At 38.4% G+C, this 27,064-nt stretch overlaps 2 protein-coding genes across 2 annotated transcripts in view; one reads left to right on the top strand and one right to left on the bottom strand.

Moving 5' to 3' along the window:
- NBEA (neurobeachin) overlaps positions 1–27,064 on the top strand; it is a 707,336-nt gene that overhangs the window by 493,769 nt on the left and 186,503 nt on the right. The window contains exon 40 of the mRNA XM_019653151.1: positions 2,558–2,694. Within this exon, the coding sequence (XP_019508696.1) occupies positions 2,558–2,694 (137 nt within the window). The remainder of the gene's footprint in view (positions 1–2,557; positions 2,695–27,064) is intronic.
- MAB21L1 (mab-21 like 1) lies at positions 4,457–6,987 on the bottom strand. The gene has a single exon (XM_019653154.1). The coding sequence runs from the start codon at positions 6,384–6,386 to the stop codon at positions 5,307–5,309; it is 1,080 nt and encodes a 359-aa protein (XP_019508699.1). The 5' UTR covers positions 6,387–6,987; the 3' UTR covers positions 4,457–5,306.

Raw genomic sequence — 27,064 nt, 5'->3', positions numbered from 1 at the left:
TTAATATCAGATCCCTAAAATCATGAGGCTCCCCCAAAAGGGATTAAAGCATAATCCCCTCTCTTTATTGGTGTAGTGGGTTCCCTTTGCCTTCTCCCTGTGACTGGTTTGCTTCCTAAAGGGTACAGCAAAAAGACTCACTGCTCCTTAAACATGCTATGGAATTGGAAGGTGTAATTGGAGATTTCCAAAGGACAGGGGTAAAAATGACACACTACTAAGGCTGAGTATTTTATGAAGTGTCTTTCTTCAAGAAGAACCAGTTTGAAGCCCTTCTAGACCACCCCAGAAAATGTCAATTCAGTAGAACGAGATTGGAGTAAAATCAAAACGAAGCGCAGTCTCCTTTCGAAAACGCAGAGAAACGTGGAGAAAATGTGTTCTCTGTTAAAAGTTTACGGAATTGCACTTAAATTCGTAATATATTTCGGTAAATCAGTGTGTATGGTTTTCATAATAGGTTTTGTGATTTTTTTTTCAAATTTTCCTATTTAATTGTTTGGATATGTTAAATTACTTTTTTTAAGAGAAAGAGGCAGTTCGCCATTTTTAATGTTTTTAACCACTCTTCGTCTCCAAATGCCAGAAACCTCTATTAAACCAAAAATCACTAGCCTTCTGTGCATAGAATGACGAGCTTTTTAAGGTTTATTTAGCAAGGCCCAAAGATGTATATAAGAAGACACTTTGTTTCTAATGTGAATCACGTCACCTTTCTCACCTCGCCCCATATCAGAGTAAACCTCCTGGATTCATCCAGAAGGGAAATAAAGATGAAGAATGGCATCCAAAGGAGCCCTGGCGGTTTAAGGGTTAAGGGAGCGGCTGGAAGCGGCCCTGGCGACGGGGGATCGCGAGGAGGGCGCGGGAGGCAGGGGCGCCGCCGAGCGCGCGCACAGACCCTCCAATAAACACAAAGGAGGGCCTGGGGAATAGAAACCCAAATCCACTTGTAATCGTACAAGAGATTCGGGCATAATTACTTGAGCAACCTAGATTAAGATTGATGAGCCTTTAAAGCGGCGCTTCAGATCGACCGCCTCGCCCTTTGGAAAGAAAAACCTCGTGGGCCGAGGTGGACCCCGGCTCCGCTGGCTCCGCGGCGGAAGCTGCCGGCCCGAGACCCCCGCCGGGCCCCCGTGCGGGCTCCAGGGGGAGAGAAAGCAGTAAAATAAACGAGCGGGCTTCGCGTCCGTCCGGCCAGGCGGTCACGGTCGGGGGTGTACGTAGGCTGACACACACTTTGCTTCACATCCTCCCCTTCCAGCACGACGGGAGCCGGCCGTGCCCTCGCTGTGCCTCGGGCCGCAGGGCGGCCGGCTTTGTGCGAGTGCTCGCGCTGGGGTGTGCGCTTCTCCCTGGGAACGCGACCACCGCCACCGTCCCCGGGCCCCGCCGGCTGGGCCTGCTCGCGGCGGCCGTGGCCTTGGCCTTGCGAGCCGCTCTCCGTGAGCAGCGGCCGCGGAGGGCCCGGGCCTGAGCGCCCGCGGGGGACCAACCTATTTATCGCCTCTCTCCTGCTGTGACTCGTTGGACTAAATGCATTTGAGGGGGGCATGGAAGGGAATATAATGAGCCCTTGCTACAGGAGAATGGATGTTATTTCTGATTTCCGTGTTTGTGGTCTTTAAAATCCAGGATAGCCAAGAATGCCTTCCCTTCGGGGAATCTTAAAGGGGCCGTTAAGGAATTCCCCCTTTGAATTAATATCCTAATATGTGAAATATGTCAATTTCAACTTTAACTCAGGATGAGGAATTTGAAGGAAGCACCTTAGTAGACACTTTCTAAAAATCTTTTTTACTGCATCTTAATTCCTCTAGTTTCCAAAGTTGGGAAGGAGAACTTTTCGGACGCTTTCCTGAGAATCGTTTTGTTCAGATGCCTTAGTCATCACTTTTGACTGATTCTCCGTGAGAAAACCACTACTACGATTTCCGTTCTTTTCTACATAAGAAACGTGTTTAATGTCCGTGTGCGCGTGTATGTGTACGTGGCGCGCCTCGGGACGCCGATATTACTCTCCTTGCAAGATGCAGACCCGTTGGTACAATGGGATTTATATATTTCGATCGTCTTCCGCTTCACACCCTCCCGCCCATCCTTGGGGAGCGCCGCTGCCGAGTGACCGGCTTTAAGCGAAGTCTGGTTCCTGGGGACAGTGCTGCCTGCCTAGGGTCTCTCGCAAAGCCGGGTGCTCAATGGGGAAACCCGGGCCTTGTGGAGTCCGTTCTGCACTTTTAAGTCGGTTAATGGCAGCGCCTCACCAACCATTTAGGATTTATAGGAGGAAGTTGCCACTCGCTTGCTAAGGGTCACTTATTCAGTACCCTGACCTCTTGGGTTTTTATAGAATTGTTTATCCCTTGTCTCGTTGTAAGGTAATGTGTAAAAGTGAAGCCGACCTTATCTCACATGAAAGGAGCTTGCCGCATAATATAAACATCATCTTTTTAGTGCATATTTAAAAATAAAAACCTGTGGTACCCCTCAGGGAGGGAGCCGGAGAGGGTCACAGGGACTCAGCCTGACTCTGGAGCCCGTCCTTGTCTTTCAGGCCCAGTGGTTCTCAGCACGCCTGCCCAGCTCATCGCGCCTGTGGTGGTGGCCAAAGGGACTCTCTCCATCACCACGACAGAAATCTACTTCGAAGTAGATGAGGATGATCCTGCTTTCAAGAAGATCGACACGAAAGTGAGTTGAAGTGATTCTGTGTACAGTACTGGTGGCTTTGTGGTAGGAAGTGGTTTTCAGTTTTGCTTGGTTTTAAATGACAGTGGGGGAGGGGAGCAGATTCCCAGCTTCTCGTAGAAAATAAAATGAATGAAACAACACATGCTCTGTTTTATGGGACAGAAGACCATATTAATGATTTTAAATCCTGTGTTACCAGTGCAGACACATTTTCACAGTCCCTCTCTGAGTGCATTTGTGTGCATTTGGGCAGATGTGGTAGTTAAGCCAATTGCTCCCAAGTCCCTGGGGTACAGCATCTCAGGCTCTCTGGGATGACTAGGAAGGGCCTTAAGAAATTTCTTCTTAATATCACTTTGGATTTCAAAAAGTGTAGATTGCAGTGTGACTTATTATTCATTGAAAGGTTATAAGGAAACTGAAGGGAGGGGGGAAACCATTTAGATATAAATTCATCTCCATTATTATATCCATTTTTCATCTCCTGAAATAACAATGGGTTTTACATGTGAATTTAAGAGGAAGAGAAACTGATTCTCCCAGAAGCTTTGACTTAAAATGTGCATATGTATATAGTGTATACTAGCACTCTCGTGTTCAAAGTGTGTATTCGTCTGTGGGTGTAATGACAGCAAATACATACTTGGACAATTTAAATGCATAAATATTTGTTTGTTGAATATATCTTGTGTAGATTTAAAAACCTGAGTATTAGGAGGCCTCCACACTTCTGAACTGTCTTCTGACATCAACTTTATTGTTGTTTTAACTTCTGTGTTACTGTGCAATTTGTAAACTTTTTTCCTGAGGTTAAGAATTCAAGAGCATAAGTGTCATGCTAGATGTTCAACAATCATTTAACAAAGATCTTCCTTTAAAGTAGTTTTTAGAGGCAGTTATTCTAAAATAGAGACAAATGCTCTCGTAGATCGAGAATTTTATTCTTTGAATTTTTATATAGAAATAAAGCATTATGAAATGCTATTTGTAGAATAGCAATTGAAATTCCAAAATTTACCCCCACCTGAGTTAACTAACAACCTTAAGGCCATAGGTGATTAGCCCTCCCCGCACTTGTTGACTTTTAAAACACTCGGGAAAGATAGTTACAGGACTTCTTTCATTTCTAGCTCCACAAGAATTAAATTTTACAAATGAGTCTGAATGTAGCATATTTGACTTTAAATACTTTAAAGTTTGTCTTTATGCTTTTGTCATTACCTTGCCCTTGTGAAGTAAAAAGGAATTTTGGATTTCTGATTAATTTTTTCAGCTAATGGTGCATACTGCATAAAGTAAGGGTTGACATAAAATGGTCAGAAATTATCTTCAATTATTAACAGTTTTCATATAAAAATTGCAAAATTTTCATCATGACTTTGTTTAGTTCATTTTCTCTGAGTTAGCCTGATTTTTAACTCAGCAGTCTTAACTTGCATGACATTTTTTCCTTATATTGTCCAAATGCTACAGAAATACTAGCCCAGAAGAGCAAGCTTTCATGGGTAAATTTAAATTGTGCCTGTTGTGGAAAGAAATAGTCTTATAAATAAGTTAAAAACTGAGAGCAGATTATCTTCTGTAGCTATACAAAAAGAGCTTTTCTCCAACATTGAAAGGTTTTATTTTTAATGATTTCATTAACATGTTTTTCAAAATGTTTGAAATATTCAAGTGGATTCTATTTTCAAAATGAAGCATTACATCTTTTCATAGAAAAACAATTTAAAGTGAGACACAACAACTTTTATTTTACCTCATTTATTAGCTTCTAATTAAATAAAATCCAGCAACAGAAATTAAAATCTAAATCACAAAGTAATTATCCAGTGTATTTCAAGTGCATTTTTCAAATATATAATTCAGATATTCAAGCGTTATTATATAAGCTGAATTCAAATTTCTTTGAATATATTTAAATAACATTTCAAGTATATTTATGGAATGTTACAAATAGAACAAGCAATATATTTGAAACAAAATGTAAACTTTTTAAAGTTCAGACACTTTCAAAGACAGATAAAAGTACCAGGAGGAAGGAGATCTACCTTTCAATGGTATCTTTGTTAGTGGAAAACGTCTGGAAGTATCCAAAATGGCAATTTAACTTCTGGTCACCAAATCACAAAACACCAGCATCCACACTTCAAAGACAATGTGAGATCACAATATTTGTTACAAATCAAAATATACATTACACTTTCCTTCAGTTGGCATGTCCACATCGTGTTTACTCACAGATAGACGCACCTAAATCACCAGGATTGCTATAATCCTTTGATAATTAGCAGAGTGTCCCCTGTGGTCTTGCCTTACAGCCGGTTATTTTCCGGGTGTCATTGTGTACTTTGCAAGGGAAATATGAAATCCTTTGTAAAGAAATCTTCTCATACTTATGGGTCTGGGTTTTCCTTTATCCGCTCCCTCCACTTTTTTTTTTCTCTCCTCTGAGGGGTGGGTGAGATGATGCCTAAACATTGTATTAGTATTCCTTTTTAAGGAAGAGATTGTTGGTACTGTCAAGTAGGATATTAGGTAGGATTCGAACAGGAAGTGTACGCGTAATTAGGTGAGAAGAGTAATCACATTTCGGCTGTTGATTAAATTGCCCTCTAAAGTTTTTCCAAACTTTTCGGGTTGGTCAGGATCTCTCTTGCCAGCCGCCACGTTTGTTTGGCAGCGTTTTCCAGCGCCGAGTGAGGTTTGCCTTGAAACAGATCTAAATTGGGTAAGAAGTAGTGAGGACACCGCCGGCACTGCAGGCAGGAGATCAGTTGCAGCAAAATGCCGTTGAGCCGATCACCCAGGCAAGACTCGTCCCAGTCCGACTCCCGGGGATGCTTTTCACACTCGTAGGAAACCAGAGTTTTCATATGGTAATTGTTCAGGGGCTGGCCCGGCAGTTCCAGGTGGCGGTCCCGTAAGGTTTTCAGGATGGAGAGGCATTTCTTTCTGCAGCCCCCCATCTGCAGTCTGTTCTCCGCTTCCGCGAACTGCAGCACCCAGGCGTCGCTCTCGGCCGAGCTCTGCTTGCCGGCCAGGGAGTGGCACTCCTTGGACAAGAGATTGAACCCTTCCGCTTTGACCTCCGCCACCCGATTGGGTCCCGGCCAGGGGATGTGGGGAAGTGGCCAGTGGGCAGCACTCCTCGGCCAGATCCCGGTGCATTTAAACGCCGGAGTGATCTGCACCACGTACCGATCCCGGATCCGCAGTTTCACTTCGCTGGTGTCTGCCACCATCTTTACCACATCCCTGTAGCTACATTTGTCCACCGCTTGAGCCACCAGCGTCTGAAACCTGGACCGGATTTTGCGCGCCGAGAGGTAGCCGGAGGCGGTAATGAATTCCACCCAGAGGGACATGCTCCTCTTGCGCCCGTCGCTCAACTTCAGCACCGCGCAGCCGGGCAGCGAGCCGTCGTCCACAAAGTTGAACACCCCCATTTGGTTAAGGTAAAGCACCACCTCAAATTCCGTGGGGGAGATGACCTCGAGGCCCTCGTAGCGGTTGTCCATCTCGTTGAGGGAGCTGATGAAGCGGGGCTCCTGCACTTCCACTTCTTTAAGCACGTCGGACACGACTTTGCAGACTTCCCGGATAGTTTTGGCAATGGCAGCTTTCCTGGCTTGGCATTTTTCGTTGTAGTATTTGTTCAGATGGTAGACCAGCTTGGCCTGGGCCGCGATCATGTTGGGGCAGAGATCCGGATTGTACACCGGAGTCTCGCAGTAGGCTGTGGGATCCAATGCGGCTGCTAGAGCTGGAGCCAACTTCGTGCAGAAACGGCCCGGCGCCCGCAGCGTCTCCGAACCGGTCCCGACGCGCCGCCGCGGGGGTCCTAGAGGCCGCGGTCCCCTCCTAGTGTCTTGGCGCCCAGCCGGTCTTAAAGTGAAACACTGCTCTCCCCCCTCTTTCTGCCTCTCTTCCTCTTTTCAAGAATCCTGGTGGGAGAGAAACGCGTGGAGAGATCACCTTCTCGGCTATAAAAACAAAAGTTGTGCTGAGACCCAGCAAAGCTCTTCCAGGAGTCAAAATAATCTACCCTTTCCGTGTTTATTTACGCTTTCCCGAAATCATTGTGTGTGCAGGACTGTTAATCAGATGGAGGAAAAGTGTGCTGAGTGTGTGTCGGGGTGAGTGTGCGTGTGTATTTGTCAGAAGAAGCTGCTGTCGGTTTGTCTCAGAGCCCAGATGCACTCGTGTGGAAATTATAAAGGCAGGGCCAGGCAGGCTGGCGGCCAATCGCCACTGGGCTCGTCACGACAGCCTCCTTCAGCTCCAGCCCAGCTAATTAATCCCCCTCATGGATATAGGCACACGAACTAAAGGTAGGAGGCTGCTGCCGGCAGAAAACCACCCAGGCCACCTAGACAGTTTTGGAAATCAAGAGGAATCTCTCAGCTTTGGTATTACTTGAAGCATATTGACGCTTTGAAAAGACTTGGCAAAGTGGTTCTCTTCGGTGCTGAAAACCTCTGCTTGTCTTTTTACCGCCGAAATGCAAATACAGGTGTATTAATGGTCATCCATCAATTAGTGAACTAGATGTGTTTTTCTAAAACAAAAGTCACTAACTTGCATTTAGAGGAAGATCGTTAATGTCTGCTAATCCTCAAGGTCTTTGAAAATGCAGGTTGAAAGTTTGCTCTTTCATGTATATGCAAGTTGACTTTAGATGGAATAATACCTGTGTAATTTTCTGGATGCTCTTATAGGTTAGAATGATTTTTTTTCAATGTTATGCGGTGTTTTACCTGTGTGTTCCTCATTTGCAGTTCTTGAAAGGAATCTGAAAATTATGCTGAGTGTGTTAGATATTGTGTACCCCAGTTTAGGTGAGGATGTTTAAAAACTGTTTAGTACACCCCACCCCCATCCGCAGCCCTCTGTTGTACTTTGGTAGACTTGCCTCACATTGCACATAGGACACTAAGTTTCATATGCACTGGTAGAAGTATTTGAAAAATCAGTTATCTCTGTGGTGGAGAGATTATTTTAATGTGCATTCACAGTGAGCTGTATTTTAACATGTGAAATTCAAGGGCGATCATAGAGATGAGACCTACTGGCAGATAACGGTCCTGAAAATGTGCAGGTTTGGGTTTTCTGGCTTGTTTACAGATGTAAAATTAAGGATATATTTCTCCTCTCTTAAGTGTCCTTAGTGGTGACCTGACATTAGACTTCTAATTTTGTACTATTTCGTGTGATTTGATTAAGGGAACATGGTTAAGATTTTTCAAAGAAAATTAATTTGCAGTCATCATCAGGGTTTTCAATTTAAATATCATTTTTGGAAACATTTGAAAGAAATCAACATTTCTGAATTTGGAGCCTTGAAATGGGCAGGGGGAATGGATTTATATAGGACATTTTCTTTCTGATGTTACCAATTGTGTCCTTAATCTACAAGAAAGGAGAGAGATACTACTTAGCGGTTATGCAGTAGTTTAAAACCTAGACAGATTTTTAATCGGCTACCTTTAATTTAGATGCTGTCTCTTTCAAACTAAGACCATTTCCTGCAAAATCCTGTAACTCCTGGGAAAAGGTTTGTAGGCACTTTCTTTTAGAGCCACTTTTAACAAGATCTCGTTCAGGGCTCCCACTTTTTGCTCAAGCTTTGATTTGGGGGGTTGGAGGCGCACAGGTACAGCATCACAAAGCCACCTATTATTCACTTTCTCCTTATCCAAGTGTGACAGATTCCGATTTAGCTTAAAATAGTACATTAGATTTGGGGCTCACGGCAGTCATGTGCTCCGTTCCCCAGGAACCTTCCATCCCCTTAGGAGCAGGGAGTGGGAACACCGGGACAGACCCTCCCGACTTTGCGGTAGTTGCGGGTGAACGCACTGCTACCTTTTGGCAGTTAGAAGAGGAGGCAAATCAGAGCCGGAGAACTCGCGGCCACCAAGGCAAAGATGTGCCTTGGTCTCTGGAGAAAAGCCACCTCTGCCTCTCACCCAGCGCAGGTCCTCGTGTGCTTCCATTTGGTCCCCTCTGTCCCGCTGCTCCACAGTCCCGGACCATCTTTCTTTCCTGTGTCTACTCACCGTCCCACTGGCTTTTTTTCCTTTTTTTTTTTTTCCCTGCGAGCGGTCTATCTTAAAGCCTTACTTGGTGTCCCCCGTTTCTCCACGTCTGCTGCAGCCCACGGTCTCTGCCCACCTATCCCTCGGCCCCAGCCGCCGCAGGAACACGTGTGATCGCAGCCGAGCTGGCGCTTTATGGTCGCCGGCCGCACGGGCTCCTGCGCCCAGCGCGCTCTCCTTGGGGTTCAGGCCAGAGTTGCTTGGCCGAGACCTCACCCCTCGATTTCCTGGGCCACCTGCAAATACCCTCGGTTGTCGAGGACGTGAGGCAGCCTGGGACATGGAGGCCCCGGGGCCATTCGGGGACCGAGGCACGGCGTTCCGGGCGGGTGTGATGCGAAGGACGCGAGGGGCTCCCGCCGGCCTCACTGGAGCCAGGCGCGCAGGTGGCGCATCTTCGGGGCTCACTGTGCTGCTTAATTGGGTTAAAGCGAAGCTAAACACGGAAGCACTTTGTGCAAACTAATTGGTGTAACCCGGGCCTTTTCACTAACGATTTGCACTTTGAAGAAGAAAAATGGATGGTGAGAAAAGGATTAAGAAGCTCGTTAGTTCTCGAGTGTTCCAGGCAAGTGAAGTCATTCCGTTTCAAGGACACCGGGACTGTGTTTCCTGAGCTGCTTCCTTCAGCACCCTCCACCCTGGGAGCTGACGGTGATTTACATAACATAGGATTCCCCACCCGCAGTTATCGCTGCGGGTGAACTGGGCGCCCTAGGATAATACTCCAGTGCAAGGGCTGCTTGTTGCTGCAACACAGTGATTTTCTATTACACTGAACACGTGAAATGAATTGACTTCTGTAGCTGAATCTCTCAGTGATCTCAGACACCTCTCCCTGTTGAAGGGAGAATTAAACTATGCTGAGTGTGTGTTCTATCCCTGAATTCTGTTTTATTGAAATAACCAACGGAGAGGAACTTAAAATATATAGTATATTTATTTGTGTAAGTCAGCCTTTTTAAATGAAGGCTTTGTAGATTTGTTTCGTGGGAGTAATTTAACTATTGTATAGCACAAAAATTTTTTGAAATATCATTTGACGTGTTAAACTAATTTCAAATGATTACATAATACAGAGAGATAGCTTAAAATCTATTTATTTACTTGTTTGAAAAGTTTATGAAACAACTCGAATGACACCAGATTTACTTACATTATTTTACTATAAATATAATCTAAATAGTTAGTGCTAGAATAAAAGCTTGTGTGTGCCCCATGCTTAAGGATATAAATGTTCATTGTTTTAGTGGAACACTGTGCAGGCATCTTTGACATGAGCCAATAATAGAATGATAATTGAAGAAAACTAACATAATTGAAGGAAAAAAAAAACCCCACAAGAATCTAATGATTTAATGATAGTTTGAGATGCTTACATTTGAATGGTATTTGGGATGGTAAGGTCTAACCAACTCAACTTTTTCATTTCAATTACTTAATTTACTAGGCAGCCTTGATTTAAAAGATACCATTTAGAAAAAAAATCCGAAAAAGTCACAAACACACCCTTATTATAAATTTGAGTGCTATTGATGAATATAAAACAATTTAATACTGTGATCCTTAACACTTGGAAGCCTTTAAAATGACAATGGCAAAATGTTTCCTAAAATGCTATTTCCCAGGAAACATGGGATAAACAGAGTAAGGCATAAATAGACATCTTCTTAGGTTTAAAGAAAAAGCCTATTATGTTGAGAAATGTAGGAATGCAAGGTTTTTGTGTTTTCAAAACACCTAATTTAAATTACGTGTTCATAAATTTCAGCAGTTGTGACCTTTCATCTGGAAAAATGTGTCTGGTAGAGGATATGCACACATGTTACATGCGCACAGATAGTGTTTTGTGTTTTTTCATTATCTGCTGGCTGCTATTCTGTTCACAAGTATTCGTGAATTTAAAGTTTTATTTTTTTAATATGTGCTTATTACACTGGGGAGATAAAAAGAATATGAAGTCGAGTTTATTGAATTATTTATCCCTACTGCTGGAGTGGCTTTGAAGGCTCATTGTAAGCATCTGATTTCTACCCCCCTCTTCTTTTTTTAAATGCACCCAGGCTATTTCATCTGTTTCATTCTGCCAGACACAATATATTTCTTTTTTGTACACTAGAGAAATTAAAGACAGATATTTGTGCAGGGTTTTCTTTATGTGTCACATTAAATAAAGTAAAATAGAGGGAGTTTTCCTGGTAATCTAATTTGATGGCATCTATACCTTTCTTCCTGTTGTGACTCCATGTATAAGAACACTTGAAACAAAGTAGCTTGAGAGCGTCAAAAGTTTCAGTGATTTCTTAAAACAATTATTTCATATTTTAATATCAGGTTTATGACAAAGGGAAGCCCAGAGAGATCACATTTTAGACCCTGTTTTACTTCTTCAAATTAAAATACTGATAATTGTGGTTAATTTTAAAAATTGATTATTCACTTGAATGATGAAGGCTATTGTGTCAGTTTTCCTCGTCCCCATAGTATAGGACCATCTACTCATATTTGTAGTGGGGAGTACTTTTATTTTTCCTACAGTGTTGCTTAGTAAACTTGTTCTTGGTGCTAATAAATGTTGAAAAGAAAGTACCTGTGAGATTAAAGCAGGCAGTTGGAAGTATACTTTACGAGAATTATCACCACCGCTAGATTTGCAGATTTGAGGTGATTCTGGATAACTGTCTAAAACTTTTCTTTTGGTATAAAAACAAAGTTAAAGCCTGAATTATTTAGAAAATTATCTCAGTGTCCTAATTTCACTTGAGCGTATACACAGAAATACAGGCTATTTTACATTGCATCTGTAAACTGAAAAATTTGGGAGGGTCATCAATGGAAACATTTTCTGATTGCTCAAACTAAATGTGATCTAACCCTTTGCAACATTTGGGCTAGTTATTCATTTATTGAGTATTATAGAGGAAGTCTTGATTCCAATATTCCAGTCCCTCATAGAGACCTTTAAGGTCTAACCAACTTGACTTTTTCATTTCATTGACTTAGTTTATTAGGCAGCCTTGATTTAAAAGATACCATTTAGGAAAAAAATCCAAGAAGTCACAAGCACATAATTATTATAAATTTGAGTACTATTGATGAATATAAAACAATTAAATACTGTGGTCCTTAACACTTGGAAGCCTTCAAAATGGCAATGGCAAAATAATGTTTCCTGAAGTGCTATTTCCTAGGAAACATGGGATAAACAAAGTAAGGCAGAAAGACAGAAAGTCACTGTTACCTTCATAAATTATAAAATTTAAACTCATATTGTTATGTTTCAGCATAGATTTTTCCACTGGGATGTTACAGAAGTATTCTGACAAGATAAATGGGTTCATGTGATTCTTTTCTACATGAACATATGAACACTAGGTATTCCTTAACCCATAGCGCACATGGGTTTACAGACATTTGCATATATGACTACATGCCTGGCACTCTTAGTACACTAGAGTGTTTTTGCAGTTAAAGAAAACAATGGAATCAGATGTGATTAGCATCTGTTAATCTGTACATCTGTAGTGGGTCATCCAGGACTGCATAGCTCTCATTACTCTCCCATACTGTATTCGATTAGGCCACTGAAAATATTCATCATGACCTTGAGACTGAAGTATGGTATGTAATCAACTCCCAGAGATGCATGTCCAAAATAACCTTTCCTATTTCTAATTTATAGCTTTGCCACTTATTTTTTAATGAACAAAGTGATTCTTCTAAACTAGGATTTACCTTTTTAGTGATCAGTAGCTGGAATAATAATTTAAAAGGATAATTACATTAAATAAAAAACCATCACCTTTTATCACGTATATTACATGCAATAAATGATTTATAGAAAAAGGAAATTAGTTTATAAATAGGAATTTCCTTTATAGCTTTGCATATAGATATAGAGCTTACATATTATCTGAAAATAGGCCACTTAAAAGTATTTCATGTCCATTTATGTATGATTATTTTTACAATTCTAATAATATACATTTTATTATAACAATGTGCACTATTTCTTAAAAGCACAATTTTTCCACATAATGATTTGTCAAAAATACCAAGTCAAAAGTGCGAGGTAGTTAATACTTTTAAATCTACATCTGTTTAATCATTTCATCTAAACAACCAACTAAACAGCATAGTCTGTAAGACATGGTGTTTCTAATACAAACTTGTGAACCCATTGAAATAAAAAGTAGAGTATTTTTTTATGTGAAATCTTTTTTTTTAAGTCAGGTTTATTGATGTATTATTTGCATACAGTACCATTTTCTATGATTATTACATATAAATGTGCCATTCTATGAATTCTGGCAAATATAATATATACAGTCAAGTATCATTAGTCTGGCACAGACATAGAACATTTCTATTGCCACAAAAAAGTCTCCTCATGCCCTATTTTATTTTTTAATTTGTAAATTTTATGATTCATTTATAAATGAATGTTTTAATTTTATATAAAAAACCATGGACTGAAAAATAAACAAACTGTGGACTATAAACACCTTTATGAATTTCCCTGGTATTTATTATTTTATTATCTTCTAATTGAAGACCAGTTTTAATCAAAAAGCAGCACTGAAGTACAAGTATATCATATAAAATATTTCAGAAATGCATGCAATAGGTTTACAATTTGGTTTTACATAAAAGTTGTTTAATTTTAACATATGACATTGATACTTGGCAAAATATTCATTTTTTAAAGAACTGCTAATATTTGTTATGATAGCACGAATGTATGTATGTATTAGACTCATGAACATAGTTTACAGTTTACACATCAAAATAGGTATTAAGGAAGGGGTTCCTCATGTACATTACCAACATTTGAGGCATATTTGTAACGATACTAACTTTATGTTACTAGAGAAATAAATCTCATCTCAATATTTAAATTACATTTTACTTTTACGTTTTCAGTAAATTAACACTTCTTTGAGTGTTGGGGGACAAGGCCAACGAGTTTATATTAATTAATGTATATACCTTCTTGCAACATACACTTCTAATCCTAATTTTGTATAAATATACATTGTCATTTAAATTTAGATGGCTATAAATAACTCGAAACAGAGAATTCTTAAATTGTAGGAGGGTAAACATTGATAAGGATGCCTTTCCAAGAATTTTGCCTTGTTACAACTTGGAACGGTCAACTAGTCTTCTGTTTGTTCCCCCAAGATATAAAATTATTTAAATGCTTTCTGTTTCATATCTTTATTTGGCAATTACAATAGAAATTTTAATGTTAGGCATGCTTACAGGCCTATTAAGAAAGAAGTTATTGCTTTCTTAATAATTCTAAAGTATTTTTAGGAAGTATGCTCTTTTTATGGTTTGCAAAATTGCTTGTGTGTGCAGGCTGCGCGCGCGCGCACACACACACACACACACACACACACACACACACACAGTGTTTCAGATAGTTTCAGATAGTAAAAGATTGAATTGACCTCTATACATTTTTTATGTTAACCTGTTAAAAGGAAACAGCTACTAAATACAGGATTTTTGTCGCCACCAGGATATAATATCACATCTGCAAGATTGTTTCATAATAACCTTTAAAGTTTTCAATAATACTTTAAGAGATTCCTGCTAAATGGATTTTTAAAATAATAACTGGAATTTTGATGGTATTTATCCAGTCACATATACTATGATCGTTTTCAATGTCACAAACTTTTAATTGTGAAATTGAGGTTTTTAACCACTGCTAACCATTCTGTCCATATAAATAAAAATGTATTTCTCTGTCACTCACAGACATAATGTACAAGCCTATACATAAAACCCCTTCACTTATTTCAAATTGCTTTCTATTGTACTTTTTTGCAACAGGCCCAGGTGAATTTTTTTTTGCAACCTCAACCTGTATTTTGTAAGCAAGTCGCCTTAACTCACTGGGGCGAAAAACAAAAATGTGGAATTTTTTTTTTTTTTTTGGTTTTGGTGTTTTTGGTTTTTGTTGTTGTTGTTTTGTTCTTTCACTAGCAAATTCAGTTCTTCATTTGTTTTGCTCTCCACGCTGCATTAGCACAGTTTTCCCATGTGTGCATCTGCCAGTGTACAATTTAGCCACGGGCATCTGTAGGCCTTGTGGTGATCAGTATTGCAGGCAAAAGCCATATGTGTTTAAATAAAAAAAAAATCTCTTTATTTCATTTGCTGTTTTAACTGGATGGATAACTTTTGTGCCTCAAGACAGAAGAAGAAAAAATACAGAAATAATTAATTGCCTCTATTCTTGAGGCAGCTTCGTTTCCCCCTCCAATATGGAATGCTTGTCAGCTTTCCTGATAAATGACTGCATGTATTTGCATAGATTTTACATTAACACAAAAATTAGTTTTATTTGTGGAAAACTAGTTTACATAATAATATAAAACTTAGTGTTATTGGTTATGTTTCCAAACATTGATGATTTTTAAAGGGATTGTAGCATTCCTATTTTGCAAAGATCGGATCAACCTATTTCTTAATTTAAACTTTCTTTTGCTTTATATAGTTTGACATTAACACGACAACCATATTTATAAAATTTTAAAGTTTTAAAAATTCTTCTCTAGATATGTTAAGCACAGCTATTTCCTATCCACAGTTAGTAGCACTCATGTGTTTAAAAGATTCTGCCATTAAACTTTTGGCATGGAATATTTTAAAATACGTATTATCAATTATATATACCTCAAAGAGTTGGAGTATTACATCTGTGTGAATGATTTAAATTTCATATTCATGTTATCGAGAGGGTGGATACTATATTGGGGATGCTCATTCCTGGGACATCATACGTTGTTTATAACCAAATTTAAAATATATCTGAGAATTATTCTTTCCATCTTCAATCTGTTGTCTTGAATATACTTAATCAATTGATCACCTTCATTCACCCTTGAAAACAAATGACTGTGCTGGAGCTATATGGGTGTTGGAAACAATCCTCCCTCTCTAAGTGGCAGGCAGTAGATGTTTATTCATACTGTAATCTGGCATCTTGTTGTCTAGAGGCAACCTGCTAATGATGTGCTATCATTGTATTACCCATGTTATGGAAAATTCAAATATGTTCACTGCTGTTAGTTACATCACAAAACTTTTCATAAAATATACTTGATCCTCAAGAAACCTACTGTACTTAATGGCAACCTAAACCAAGAGTGTCTCTGCCACTTCTTGATTCTGGGACACCCTGGGTGCCAGCTGTCACAGCTCAGCTAATGATGACAAATGCCCCTCTCTATGCAGATTGCAGAGCTCACAGGCTGCTGTAAAAGGCAACCAGATTACCTTTCTTCAGATAGTAACTTAACCTTTTAAACTCTTGTCAGAACGAAATGATCAGCTCTGATAGTTTCAATATCTGTATCTTTAAAAACAAAAATCCGAACAATATCAAATAACACTAACTTTGTTTTAATTTCCAAATTTTTGTATAGTTTACAGTGCTTTAACCTTGAATGCTATGATATTCTTAAATGAGAAACTCCAGATAAAATATAGTTCACAACCACACTGGAGTGTGTATTTGAACTCTGCATATAACTCAGGCAGTGTGAATTATTGAGAAAATTTTCAACATTGCTTAGGCCAGAAAATAGGCTGGTGACATTTTGGGGGGAAATGTATTCTTTCCTTCTCATCCAGAGTGGTAAAACCTCTATTCTCCTGCTGTGTGATAGGCCCAGCCTGTTCCAGATAAATGATTATGTTATTTCTTTCACACTCTGTGGATTATTCCAAAAGACTTAGAGAACAATTATTGCTAATAATTGTTTTCTCTGTTTTCCAACTTGAACTTTTGTTTTGCGTTGTTAATTTGTTCTATAGAAATCGATTACTGTATTATGATACATATACCTACATGGAATATTCAAAATAATAATGAATACCATTAACCATAATGCAATGAAGGGGGATAAATTGCATATTAAATGAGGTAATACTTTACAATTGCAACATTTTTTATTTACAAAATATTTTATATGCATTCATGCATTTAATACCTAAAATAATTTTTTGAGTTGAGAGAAATGGGTGATAAAGAATGAAGACCACTACTTAATGAGTATTTAATCTCTTTTAATCTTCACAACAAATAATCATTCCCATTTGCAAGTAAAGAGACTGAGGCTTAGAACGGTTAATTGTCTTAACAAGGGTCACACCAGGAATGGCAGAACTAGGTCTGTCTGACTGCAGCTGCTCTTAACACTACAATATATCTAGACCATATGTTGCGGAGGTAAACATGTGTATGTATGTATGTATGCATGAATGCATGTGTGTATGTCCATCTGTACCCAAAAATAATAAGTATTATTCTGAAAAGAAACTATAGGCTTACATTTACATTAAGAATATGATTGTTTGATGAGTTGTAAATTCTAAGTTCTTTACAGAATGCGTTTTATTAATTGAGATCCTTTTATGTTATGAAATGTATTTTATGATAATGTATTGATCTATCACACAGGGGGGAACTATTTAAGAAATATGCATTTATATATTATTTAATGGATATCAAATTGGGCTAATTACCTGAAGAACCACATCATTACAAAACCTAAGACTAATGGGTTATAACTTTATAAAAATGATAAAGAGAAACAATTACTTCAGCAATTACTTGAGTAAAGTATCTATACGCTTTTCTTTTATACACATAGTTTTACTCTGCGACATCAATGAGTTATACAAGCCACAACATTGTACATCTTTTAGTTCAAGACACATTGAAAACCCTCTTTCATCATGAATTTAAATGCAGTCATTTCCAAGAAAGCTATGTGAATACCAGTTGTTTTCATTCCTTGCTAAAATTTTGTTTGGTACAGATACTATACAATATAAGAACTTTTTTTTAATGATACATCCGATTGTGTTGTAAATGCTCTACTTTTGTGTATTTAATTATAGAAATCTTATAATAATCAGTACTAATGGTTAATAAGTTGCAGGTATTCCACTGTATATAAAAATTATATAGAATTCACAGTGAACATTTTATTAAAATGTATCATGTAATTAGTGCTGGGAGAAACAAACTAATTCTTTTGTTTATTAAATTTATTGGGATGACATTGGTTAGTAAAATTATATAGGTTTCAAGTGTACATTTCAAAAATATATCACCATATATTTGATCTCCTTTTCCCTCTTCTACCACCCCCACCCCCACCCCAGCCACCCACCCTTACCCTCTGGTAACTGCTAAACTGTTGTCTGTGTCTATGAGTTTGGAACAAACTAATTCTACTTCATAAGTCAGACATTTTATATCAGGGCAGGAGGAGAATATAATGCACCATCCTTATTTACCTGTCTGAATCTTGTCTAGAACATTACTAAGGAATGGTCATTCAACCACTACTTTGCTTCCATCGACGAGAAATCCATTATCTACTCAGATAGCTACTTGCACTTACACACGGCTCTAATTGTTAGAACACCCTTCCTCATATTGAACCTAAGTCTTGCTTCTTGAAACTTTCACCTTTTGGTGCCTAATCTCCCTTCTGCATAGTCTTAGCCTTTTCACAAAAATAAGTCATTTAAATTCGGTATTTAAGATATCATATGCTCTTAAATTCAGTATTTAAGATATCATGCTCTGGGCTTTCAGCCATTTTACCTGCAGCATCTTTTGTCACCTCACCATTCAGGACTCATTCTCGTACGTCATTACATCATTTCCTTTAGGTGTGGTGCCTAGCGTCCATTACTCCCAGAGTGGATTCACAAACGTGGAGCAAAGTACTCGCTTTTGGGGGGAACTTCATAAACCTGTTGATAAATGCTAAGCTGTGTGTCAACAAATATCTTATTTGCTTAAAAATGTGTTAACAGGGTCCTATGTACATGACTTTGTTTATTTATCAAACTCATTTTATCTACCTATTTTTAGCTATTTTTTTCCACGGCTTGACTTATAATAAATAACGAATTAGGTGTTACTGTATTGAATACGAATTAACAGGCATGATAGTTCTTTCTTAAAATTTGTCATAGGCTGTATATAGAACATTCATAGCAAAACAGACTCTAACTGTAATGGTAACTATAACTATACTGGTTTTGCTCAGCCGCCTATGTATATAAAAAGGCAAATCCACTTAATAAGACCTCTGGATAGATTAAATTCACTAAATATTCCACAGTCTTTCTATTACTGCCACACACTTGAAATACTAGCTTTTCATGGCTTAAATAATAAGCCCCATTTGGTATGAAGAATATACTTTTTTGTATTTTGACATATTTATCAATTTTGCTTTGTCAACATTTTTTTTGCCTACAAATGGAATCTACAAGTTTCCCATGTGCTGGAACAGCTCCCAGGAAAACTAATAAACTTTTAATGTAAATAAAGGTTTTCATAAAGTCTTATAATACTTTTGGAATAATTTTCATATTGATTCATTAATATTTCTACTTTTTGATAACATTAATTTCTAAATAATTTAGCACAAACAGAGGTAAATGCTTTTTAAAAGTGATCTATTTAATAAGTTGAAGTCAGTGTAAAAGCTTTTTATTAAGCTAAAGTAGTTTCATCAATCAGAACCCATTTGGCTATATTCTTTTCTTCAAAAGTAATGCCTAGAACTGAATATACGGGAACATAGAATTGCTGAATGTAGGGTAAAGACACCTCCATTAAGTAATGAATATACTGCTGGGAAATCATATTCAGAAGACTATGTAGTAAAAGGTGACCAATATTAAGTAATTGATAAAATGCAAAATGCGTTTTTTATATTTTACTATAAGTTATGAAGAAAACATGTTTATTAATTTTTTGTGACTGTTATTTATTTTAAAGCCTTAAATTTCTGTAAGTGTAGGCACATGTTTTCATTCAGCCAAGGTTTTTTTTTTCCTAAATGAGGATATTTCATTAATACTTTATTTACGATTGCTGTGACATCTAGGCAATAAAACACAAAGACAGTCTGCCTCAGATTGGGCTTTCTTGCAGTTTGTGTCTTGAATGGAGAATAAGGAAGTCCAGTGCTTTTACAAAAGAAACGTTCTCAAGTGCAGGGCTGCTCCATCTGTTTCATCTGGTGGCTTATGCAATAAGAGGTGTTATCACATGAATCTAAATGCACAAGCCGTTGTTTTATGAACTCTTTCTGTGCTTTGAGGAGTTTATAAGTTGCCTCCTCTATTGTGTGTCAGTCCCAGCTGACCCAAGTGCATTCTGCTGAGCATATTTGGGGATAATTAGATCTAATGAAGCCTGGAACACAGCTAATCCTCTAAATGATTTATTCTTACAGTGTTGTCTCATTTCTAAGAATTCTCCAAATCATAATCTCTGACACTTATTTTTTTCCTAGCACTGTGCTGATACAGCTACTCTATTTTTATGCTTGTTTGATGGGCATTAAAAATAAGTTAGGTCTTTGAAATGTTGAGAAACATATTTCAAAGTAAAAGTTTATGTTATTTGTTAGTCCCCTGGGTTGAGGGGAATGGCAGTTTTTGCCATCTTTTGTTTTTTGTTTTTAATCTCAAAGTGTTTATGGTGTTTGTGAATAGATAGATAATGGATAGAAAACATCAAGTGATAAGAGCCTCTTTAAAAAATGTACCACTGGGAAATAAAACCTACAAGTAAAATATCTGAAAATTATTAATGGAAGAGTCCTTTTTCTGAATTAGGTTTTCCAAGACAATCAGGTTTTTTTAGTCCATATGAATAGCCTCCATGTTTCAAAGCTGTCTCATCACTATGGCTTCACTGTACCAGCCGTGCTAGGAATGACATTTCTCCACATGCCCTCACCAAGTAGTCAGTGATTCAGTGGCCTGTAACACTTTAAATCCCATCAACTTGCTTTCCTTTCCTGTTATAACTGTTTCAGTGAGTGGCACTTCTGTTGTGCAGGTTAACATCTGGTAGCTTACTGAGGGCATACTAGAATGAGGACAGACACAGTTGCCAATCTAAGAAAGCTATAACTTTATTAAAGCCTTGCACTCAGTAAATAAGATACCAAGGTCTCTTCAGGTAGGCAGTTTTTGTAACCTATGTCCTACTTGGCCTCCTGTTGTCTAGAAACTATAGCAGAATTCATGAAGAATTGTGACTTTTACCTGTTGATCCCAACATTTAATATTCACCATATTCTAGAACCCAGAAAATGAATACCTTAATTAAGGGCAAATACCATTTATTAGATGCACTGAAATACCGAAAATAGTGTAGATCACCAACTCCACTGCCTACACACTGACCTCGGAACCAGGTGGAGAGTCATGGTTCTCGGTACAAGATATCGAATGCTGCCTCTGATAAATTCTAGTCAACTGTATACCCCGACCTAATGCATTATTCTCTTCTTATTATTATTTTACCCGTTGCCCAAAAGTCAGCTAAACACTCAAATAACATGTCTTAGAACCTTGAAGAAAAAAATTGAAGGGCATTATTATTGCTCGGGCTTCAAGAACATCTTTTTCTTTTTCTTTTTTTTTTTAATTTTCACATCTTTGAAAGTGACAATGGGCTGATAAAATTGGTTAATACTGAGTTCTTATTATATGTCAGGCACGGTGCCAGGTGCTTGATCTGCCTTACGGCACCTTCTTCCTCTCCACATCATGAAGTAGATGCTGCTGTCACTTCATTGTTAAGATACTGAAACAGAGAGAAGTCAAGGAACTGCTCCAAGCTGACAAAGCTATGAGTTTGCAGAGCTGAGATTCTTCAGCCAGCCCTTCTGAATCCAGACTCCACAGCCGACTTTCTTAGTCATAACACTAAACTTACACTGTTGGTTTTCCCACCTGTAAAATAGGGATAATAATATCTACAGCACAGGGTTGTTGCACGCATTAAATGAATTAACACATATAAAAATGTTAGACTTTTTTTTAAAGCGGTTATTACCCCAGTCCATATAGTTAATATTCAAGTCCAGCTTTTTCTGTCTCTAGAACCCTGAGCTTATCTAGCATAGCGTGTAGGTGAATATTTGTTGAATGAATAAGTAAGTATCTACCCTGTACTTCCCAATAGAAGAACTGATTAATTTTTCTGGTTGTTTGAATAGCGTAGAGCAGATACTCCATGGTGAATGATTGAATGATTGTCCATCCTATACTTCCCAATAAAACACATTAGTGAGTTCCAAATTTATATCTCCAGCCAAGACCTCTCCCCTAAACTCCAAATTCCTTTATCCAGCTATCTCGCCAACATCTTCTCACATATGTAATACACACAGCAAGCATAACATATCTAAACTTAGCACCTGCTTTTCAACCAACGCAAGCCTGCTCCTCCTGCAGTCATCCATCCTCAGGAAATGGCAGCTTGGTTCTTCCGGTTGCTTCGGCCAACAACTTGGCCGCCATGCTTGACTCCGCTCTTGATTTCATACCCTACATCCAGCTCATCCGCAAGTCCTCCAGGATCTGACACCCCTCACCAGCTTTACAGCTTCAGTCCTGGTCAAGCCACCGTCATCTCTTAGGTATACTGTTAGTTATCCAACAGGTGTCCTGGCTACTTCTTTATCCCATTCCTGTTGTACCCTTACACTTATTTTTTTTTTGGCATTGCAGCCAGAAAGATTTGCTAAAAATAAAAGAAAGATCATGCCACCCTTAAGTTCAGAACTGCCTGATGGCTTTCCATCTCAGGATAAAAGTCTAAATCCTTAAGATGGCTCATTAGCCCTACAGTCAACACCTTCCCATGATATTTCCCCCCAACCCTTCTGACATCACCTACTGCTGTCACTATTGCTTTGTCTTCACCGAGCACACCGGCACCCACTCACATTGGGGTCAGTGCCATTGCTGATTCCTCTTTGTGGAACTCTCTGCTCCCAGTGTCCACATGACTTTCCCTTACACCCTTCAGTTTACCCCATCGGAAACGGCAGTACATCCCACCTGACTCTCTATCCCCTTCGCTGCCTTCTTTTTTCCCCTGCAACTTACCACTATCTAACATGTTTTTACTTATTTATCATGATCAATGTCTCGCTCCCCCAATTTAAATGTAGGCTTCCAATGAGGGCAAGGATTTTGTCTCTTCGTTGTTATATACCCAGAATCTAAAATAGTGCCTCCTTTATAATAATACTCAATAAATATCTGTTTAAATGAAGGAAGGAAGAAAGGAAAGGAGGGAAAGATAGAGAAAGGAGAGGAGGGGGAAAAGTGGGAAAGCAGGAAGGAAGTTAATTCTGCTGAATATTATGTTTGTGATAATGCTGTTGTAACTGCACTTAAAGATTATTTTGACTTTTTAATTCACAAATTGTCATGGCCTGTTGACAAGGTTGACCTCCTCTTTTCTGAAATGTTCTGCTCTCTACTAGTATATTAGCTATTTAACATATATTCTGTGAAAGACTCCATGCAAAAACTTTATGTATGCAGCCAGTGGTTGAGTGGGATTTTTCTTATGGCCCGAGATTTGGCATCTGGAGACCAGAGCTGAGAGCAGAGAAGCATCCATTATCTTGTCTTCTAGAGAGCTGAAAATAGTTGAGACTGGACAATGGAACTTATGTTCCAGTAGAGAAACACTAAGTTAGCAAATAAATATACAAGCAAGTAAAATATGCATAGCATGGCAGGTGGTAATAAGTGCTCTGAGGGGTATTACTATGTCATTTTTTGAGATAAGAAAAGGGAAGCCAGAGCTTGGATTTAGACTCATTTTTTTTTGTGATTTCAACATCAGTGCACTTAACATTAATCCATGCTGTTATGTTCTACTCACTATAGCCATTTATTTTCCTTTTTTGCCTCTTACTTCACTGACTGACTTTTTACCATTAACTTGACTCTTTTTTCTCTAACCCCCTAAATATGAGTATATTGTTTAGCTTCTTTTCATTTTATGGTTTTGTAACTTGCATTATCACCTGTGTATATGTGTCACAAATCTATACCTCCATTCCTGATCTCTCTGTTAATTCACATCATCATTTTCTACTTCCTGGTGGATATATTCCAGATTGGTGCCCCTGTCCTCTGCATGTTGTTGTACCTCTTTCCTCAGGTAGAACTCTGAAGTTTTTTTTGATGGCTGCTGCCACTCATTTCTCCCTTTGTTTCTGACTTAAGCCATTGTTATAATTTCAGAGACTTGACATTTTAGTCCCCACTCTCACCTTTTGCTCCTTCTCTACCACCCCATGCCCCATTAATCATCAGATCTTGCACATTCTCATTCTTTCCCAGTATCTTTCACAGGTATTCCTGTCACACGCACCACTATCACCCTAGTTTAGGTCATTATCACTTTGTTACTGGACTATGGCTCCGTTTCTGTTTTTTCCCTTCTGTAGTCTCTAGTCCGTCATAAAGAATGCTTCTGGGCTGACTTCCTCAGAGACTACTTCTGTCAGGTTAATTTTCTATTCAAAAACCTTAAATCAACTCCCAATTCTCATGAGAGGGAAGGAGGAAGGAGAAAAGGAAAGAAGGGAAGGAAGAAGGAAGGAAAAGAGCCCATTCTGGTATTTAAAGCATTTCATTGCCTGGTCACAGCAATATTCCAATGTTAACTTCTTGACGTCCATCCTTGCATTGTCTACAATAGGTTGATTATTTTCCAATAATGATTCTTAAATTTTTTCTCTGCCCTTTTTTATTTATTTATTGGGGTGGTAATGGCTAGTAAAATTACATAGGTTTTCAGTGTGCATTTCTATAATACATCATCTCGGTATACACAATGGTTTACTGCTCTGCCATAAGAAAAAAGGAAATACTGCCATTTGCAACAACATGGATGGATCTTGAGATTATTATACTAAGCAAAATAAGTAAGACAGAAAAACTCGAGAACCATATGACTTCACTCATATGTGGGATATAAAACTGACAGCAACAAAGGAAGAAGACAAACAACTTGAAATCTATGTAATTTTACTAACCATTGTCAATCCAATAAATTTTAATTCTTTTTATTTATTTTTTTCAGCTGAGCCATCCTGCCACCTGTTGGCAGCTCAGCAGCAGCTCAGCTCGGGCCGGACTCGAACTGCTGTTGCTCAGAGCTCAAACCTTTGAGCAAGCTCTTAACCAACTGAGCCACACAGCCGGCCCTTCAATCCAATAAATTTTAACTTAAAAAAAAAGGACAAAGAAACAAAAACTCATAGACACAAACAACAGTTTAGTGTTTGCCAGAGGATAAGATGGGTAGGGAGAGGGCATCTTAGTCTTCACCCTTCAGAATTGCGTTTCTTCCTTAAGATCAAATGCACTGTGTGATCTTCTTGGTTAAAAAACGGTCTCTCCTTCTCAGTTATATTATATCGCTTGACTTCTCTACTCCTGCTATAGTATAGATAAGTGCTATTTTTAAAATGCTGTTTTAAATTATAAATGTCTTTTGTTCCCCAAATGAGTTCTGAATTCCTGGATAAAAAGCAAAATTTTACCCTTCATTTTACCCTTGCCCAAAAATGCCTACTATAGGTCTGTGTGCATAGGAGATGATGAGTATGTAATTGTTGGGTGATAAAACTTGTCTTAAGTTGTCTAAGATATCAAAAATGTAGGAGGAAGAGGAAGGCCAGTTTAGTGATTACAAGAAAAACTAATGACAATGATCATAGTAGCCATTCTTCTGTAGATTAATTACAAATAAATTGGACAAACTAACTTTTATACATCATATTTTATCCAAGAATACTGTAATAATATAACATTGAGTCCACTGGACAAACTGGCTGGGTTCTGTTTTCTTTCCTGATAATTATTGAAAACCAAAATTTGGTAAGTATTGAGATTCTGCACAGCCATTTCAAGCTGCCACTGTTATCTTGGTGTCATAGACTGTACACAGTATTAGCAATTCTTGCATCTCTTTTCTGCCTTTTACTGCCACAATTGACAGTTCTGAACCTTCTTGTATCATTAGATAGGTTCTTCCCTGAAGACACTCACCCCTGAACACAATTCAAATAAGTGTCTTCATTCAGGAAAATTTAGAGAGAATTGAAATAAATATTTTCAGTACTCCAATATTCATGAGTTATAAAATCTTCAGTATTAAATATGTGTATAAGCAGTGTTTGAAAATTGTAAAATTATAATTGTCTGCCTGCTGGTGGAAAATGAATATCTTACCTTGGCGTGAACACAAAACTGCCCAGACTTGCACTATTTCTAGTTGTGTCTGTATGAAATGCAATTTTAAAAATGTAGCTGCAATGCGTCCTAAAAATTCTCTCAGGAATGTGGAAGATATTCCTTTAATCCTTGCAGGGAGCTCAGGCAAAGAATTTCTTAAGTCATTCAATTATCAGATATTTATTGACTATCTCCTGTGTTCTCCACTATGCCCTGGTGATGCCATCCCTGCCCTCACAGAGCTTTCAGGCTAGAAGAGTACAGACAACTGAGTGCACAATTACAATTGAGTGGGCTAAGTATTAAGTGATTGGAAAAGGAGAAATTACTAGGGATCATAAACACAACCTAAGAAAGTTTTCTGAATAAAAAACCTGAAGGAAGAGTACATTGACCTATCAACAAACATTTATTGAGCATAATTTTTTCACTTCCTATCCTTTTGTACACAAAGTATTGTTTTAACTGATATAGGGGATGTGTAGCTCATAGCCTCCACCATGAAAGGCAACTACATGAGAAAGAGAAATCATAGAAGAATATTTGGCTATACCTGAGATGATTCTAACGTTTCTGCCTTCAGTGACTGGGGGAAAGAAGCTATACCAATTGGAATACAGAAATATTGGAGCAAGAACACGTTTCCTAAGATGATTAGTTCAGTTTTAACCACTGAACTATGGGTTATCCAGGTGGAAAAGTCATGAAGGCAGCTAAATATGTAACACGAAAGTTTAGGAGAAAGATCTAGGATTCATTGTAATATTTTCTGTAGTTAGAAGTATGAGAGTGCTTGAAAGACACAGGAGACAATATAAAATGAGAAAAAGTACAAGGACGTTACCCTAAGGAACACCAACAGAGAAAGATGAGCCAGAAGATGATGGAGAAATGATGTTCAGAGAAGCAAGGAGGAAAACCAAGAGATAGGACTGTCCTAAAAGCCAAAATGGACAACAGTTCGGCCACCACCTAGAGGTCTAGTAAAATGAAAAGTTCCATGTTTCTGCACATGTGTTATCAGCAGAATCGTAGAGACAGAAGGCAGATTACAGTGGGGTTGAAGCGTCAACAGGAGTGGAAACTGAAATGTAAAATACACTTTTAAGAAAACTAGATATAAAAGAAATGTAAGAGATACTGTGGCAATTATG

This window comes from Hipposideros armiger, unplaced genomic scaffold, assembly GCF_001890085.2.
Source record: "Hipposideros armiger isolate ML-2016 unplaced genomic scaffold, ASM189008v1 scaffold_198, whole genome shotgun sequence".
In the NCBI taxonomy this organism is placed as follows: Eukaryota; Metazoa; Chordata; class Mammalia; order Chiroptera; family Hipposideridae; genus Hipposideros; species Hipposideros armiger.
Note: the sequence above shows the minus strand (reverse complement) of the source record. Positions and strands in the feature narration are given on the sequence as shown.

What these genes read in the sequence shown, in the direction of transcription:
- MAB21L1 (XM_019653154.1), bottom strand. Translation starts at nt 6,386, where the DNA reads ATGATCGCGGCCCAGGCCAAGCTGGTCTACCATCTGAACAAATACTAC.